Source organism: Myotis davidii, unplaced genomic scaffold (genome assembly GCF_000327345.1).
Source record: "Myotis davidii unplaced genomic scaffold, ASM32734v1 scaffold139, whole genome shotgun sequence".
NCBI classification, from domain to species: Eukaryota; Metazoa; Chordata; class Mammalia; order Chiroptera; family Vespertilionidae; genus Myotis; species Myotis davidii.
Window position 1 is genome coordinate 469,026 of NW_006290686.1, and position 4,299 is coordinate 473,324.

Below are 4,299 nucleotides of genomic sequence, written 5' to 3' on the forward strand. Positions count from 1 at the left end.
GCCTAAGGGATGTCTGATTGCCGGCTTAGGCCCAATCCCCCGGGAGCAGTCCTAAACCAGTAGGTGGTCATTCCCTGAGGGTCCCAGACTGCGAGAGGGCACAGAACGGGTTGAGGGACCCCCCGCCCCCAGTGCACAAATTTTTGTGCACCGGGCCTCTAGTCTATATAATAAAAGCCTAAGTGACCACTGCAGCAGAACAACCAGAAAGACTGCTATGATGCACATTGACCACCAGGGGGCAGACACTCAACACAGGAGCTGTCCCCTGGTCATCAGTGTGCTCCCCCAGGGGGAGTGTCACTCATCAGAAGCCAGGTTCATGGCTGGGGAGCGCAGCAGCGGTGGCGGGAGCCTCTCCCTCCTCCGCAACGCTAAGGAACAGCAAGCCAAGCGGTGGTGGGCAGTAAGGAGCGAAGGGTCCGGACTGCGAGAAGGTGCAGGACGGGCTGAGGGGATCCCCCGCCCCCTGCACGATTTTCGTACACTGGGCCTCTAGTATAAACATAAGGAGTAGATGCTTCTGGTTTTTGTTCCATTTGGATTTGGGGTCAAGAGATTAAATAAACTTGTATTGTCTTTCGATCCCTAAAGAAATTAATCTGGGATTCCATTACAGAAACTGGTCATTATTTTATTTAGTGGGATAAAGATCAGTGGAGAAAGTGAGTACAACTCATAGGAGGGTGTGACTTTCTCAGAGTCACACAGCTCATAGATGGGCAGACTCTGGCCTTCTACCTCCTAGTTCACAGTATCACACTTTCTCTGTGAGGCAGTATCACATATATTTGTTTAAAATGACTACTAGCTACATATGCTGTAGTGATTTCTGGAGAAATATCATCACCTCCTCTATTTTCAGTCAGCCATCGCTCCCAGCCCCAACAGCCCTCCCAGCCCCAGCGGACACTACTGCAGCATGTGGCTCAGTCACAGACTGCAACACAGACTTCAGTGGTGGTGAAGTCCATTCCAGCATCTTCCCCAGGAGCAATTACCCACATTATGCAGCAGGTTGTACCTCTTCTTTTTCTTCCTACCTTCTGTAACAGCATTTTGCCTGAAATGAGGTTCAGTTTCATCTTCTCTTGTAAGAGAAAAAATAACTGAATCAGAGAGTGTTTGTGTACTTCTTTCATCTGTGAGGAGTGAATAGAGGAAATGAATTGAAAGTCTTAACAGAAAGTAACTAAGAAATAATATTCTTGGATTTTCTGTGAACTCTTACTATTTTGAAAGGGTGGGGCTATCTAAATGAATTTATGACATCAGAATTGGCCGCTGCTTCTGTGATTTTTATTGTTATGAAAGAATTTATCACTGAGGTAAGTTTCAAATGAAACCAAAGTTGGCTTGTTTCGGTTTTTGTTACTAAGGTTGTTTTGTTTTTTTCTTATTTGTTTTACTTTTTGCTTTTATAATGAGTCCTCATGGAAACATTATGAATAAGTAGGTAAATAAATATTTGACTTTTTAAAATTATTATATATGACCAATGAAGAAGGAAAACACTCAACAGGGAGAATGAATTAATTAAAACAGAAAATCTGGTACCAAGGATAATGGGAGAAAGAAAAACATGTTGATAAGTTGATTTTTTTTTTTTGTCAGATACTGTGCTTTGAGCTTTAAATGCACTAACTTGTTTAATTCTATGATCCTGTAAGATGGGTATATTATCCCTCTTACAAATGAGGAAACTCATGCTCACAGAAGTTAAGTAACTTATCCTAGGTGGCAGAGCCAGGATTTAAACTCAAAGTAGCCTGCCTTTATTATAAAGTGATATCATAGATATCACATACACATATTTACATAAATCACCATCTTTCCACTACCAGTAGCAGTTGACCCTAATAGTAGGCAAACTACCTGAAAGGCAATGAAGAAAATGTTGAATTAAAAACCTGTATGTGTAAGTCCGTTAAGAGATGGGGCGGGGGGTTTAATTGAATCTTATAGAGGTACAGCATATGACAGGATGGGATTGGTGTCACTGAAGGAAGTCAGATGGCCAGAGGTTTTGTTAGGTGTCAGATCTCCCTGGAGTCTGACCCTCTTCTGGCCAGTCCTGACATTGACCTTTCTCAAGACAGCCAGAGAGGTCAGACAGGCTGGCCCAAATCATGTCACTCAAGATCGATGCTCCTCCCAACACTATTAGAACCCACACCAGACAGTCTCCCTTTCCACTGACAGAAGTGCTCTTGTCGTCATCCCCCCGCCCCCTCCCCTCCAGGGAGCCGGGTCTGGGAAGCTGTTGCCTAGTGGGCCTAGAATCTGAGCAAAGGGGTGAGGAGGGCTAGTGCAGAGGGTTGTTTCCGCAGACCTTTGTGAAGTCCGATGAACCATCTCCACTCTGAGCAGAGAGGCCCTCTGTGGGGACAGGGATGGGCATGTCCCTCAGGCAACAATTCTTACCTTCTGGACCAGCGGTCGCCAACCTTTCAGACCTCACGGACCACCAGTGTTCTGTGGACCACCGGTTGGCGACTGCTGTTCTGGACAGTGTTGGGCATGCACACGGCCAAAGTAGGCTTCTCTGAACCTTGTCTTTTCTCTGGATGCCTCATTGCTGGTTTGCTACATCTTTGTATGGTTAGCATCTCTGATCACCAGTCTTGAGAGCTGTTTCTTTAGACAGGCAGCCTTTTCTTCTTTTTCTGTGTTGGGCTGTGCTTGCAGAGCAACCTTATTCTTCTTACCTATAAGTTCGGGCCCTCAAACTTTTCTTATAGAAGTGAGTAGACTAGTTTTGACAGTACTTAATGTCTGAGAGTTGAAATTACAGGAGTCTCAATGTAAAGCCCCCTTTAGATTTGGAAATCTTGAGGTTTCTTGGTCTTTTTAGGCTCTTCCCTCTGATAATTTTTGCATGAATCTCATAACCAAGTCTTTTCCAGTTTGAGGAAAATGTAGCATTATAGGTGTTTTTCTTATTTCATTCTTACTTTGTGCCTTTTTTACTTAGGCATTAAGCAGCCACACTGCTTTTACCAAACACAGCGAGGAACTTGGAACTGAGGAGGGCGAGGTTGAAGAGATGGACACTTTAGACCCTCAGACAGGTCTGTTTTATCGATCTGCCCTGACTCAGTCACAGTCCGCTAAACAGCAGAAACTTAGCCAGCCCCAGCTGGAACAGACTCAGCTGCAAGTGAAAACTCTGCAGTGCTTCCAGACTAAACAGAAGCAGACCATCCACCTGCAGGCAGACCAGCTCCAGCACAAACTCCCGCAAATGCCCCAGCTTTCCATCAGGCATCAAAAACTCACCCCTCTCCAGCAAGAACAAGCACAGCCCAAGCCAGATGTACAGCACACACAGCATCCTATCGTGGCCAAAGACAGGCAGCTTCCTACCTTAATGGCACAGCCCCCGCAAACTGTAGTACAGGTGCTTGCCGTGAAAACCACACAGCAGCTCCCTAAACTGCAGCAGGCTCCGAACCAACCAAAAATCTACGTGCAACCCCAAACCCCCCAGACCCAAATGGCGCTCCCAGCCTCGTCAGAGAAACAGCCGGCAAGCCAGGTAACGGAATAATGATAGCATGCAAAGTTAAACTCTGTTCACGGAAAAAATGAAACCATCACGACCCTATCCTGATTAGCAGTGCTTTCTCCTGACAAGAGGAAACTCGAAAGCCTCATTATGCTGGTGTTAGTTTACCCCATCAGAAGGTTGGCATTAGGGAAGAAATGCACATCATTAATATAGGAAGGGGAAAACATAGCACTCAGAAGTTGATTTTCCAGGCATTTTTTAATGAAATCACTTCAGCATTGATCAACAGTGCATAGAAGCGATATCCCTAAATTATTTCTATATTTTTAGGTATAAAATATTTATTTCCAAGCCTGTAAACTCTTATTTCTGTGGCAGTAATGCTAAGTAAACTACAGTCTTTTAAGGCGCTTCATTGAACATCTTCCTTTGTAGTTTACATGATCACCATCTAGTTAATAAATTATCTCCTAGATTTATCTTCTAGATTGCAGAGAAATTACTTGTGGATAGTTGAAAGAAAAGCTATTTTCGGGAAAGTCATTGGCTATGGAGTGATGTGTGTATGTGTAAATTATAAATACATAAATATATAGAATATGTGTAAATGTATTTTGAAGCAAAAGATTTTTTGAAACATTATTTTAAACAGCCGAAGATTATATAAAATAATTTGAGACAGGTTGAAGGTATACTGTGTGGGAATATGAATCCCCATGGAAAACAAGACTGCTGTGACTTTTTTCCCCCTTAATTTGTATGAACTTTGGCTGGCTGAACTTCTGACC

At 43.8% G+C, this 4,299-nt stretch overlaps 1 protein-coding gene across 9 annotated transcripts in view; it reads left to right on the forward strand.

The window, feature by feature from the left end:
* EMSY (EMSY, BRCA2-interacting transcriptional repressor) overlaps positions 1-4,299 on the forward strand; it is an 82,398-nt gene that overhangs the window by 73,081 nt on the left and 5,018 nt on the right. For 8 of the 9 annotated variants that reach the window (XM_006763824.2, XM_006763823.2, XM_006763829.2 and 5 more), the window contains 2 exons: positions 866-1,017; positions 2,975-3,538. In XM_006763824.2, coding sequence (XP_006763887.1) covers positions 866-1,017; positions 2,975-3,538 — 716 coding nt within the window. The remainder of the gene's footprint in view (positions 1-865; positions 1,018-2,974; positions 3,539-4,299) is intronic. The other variant, XM_006763831.2, reaches the window with a different exon arrangement.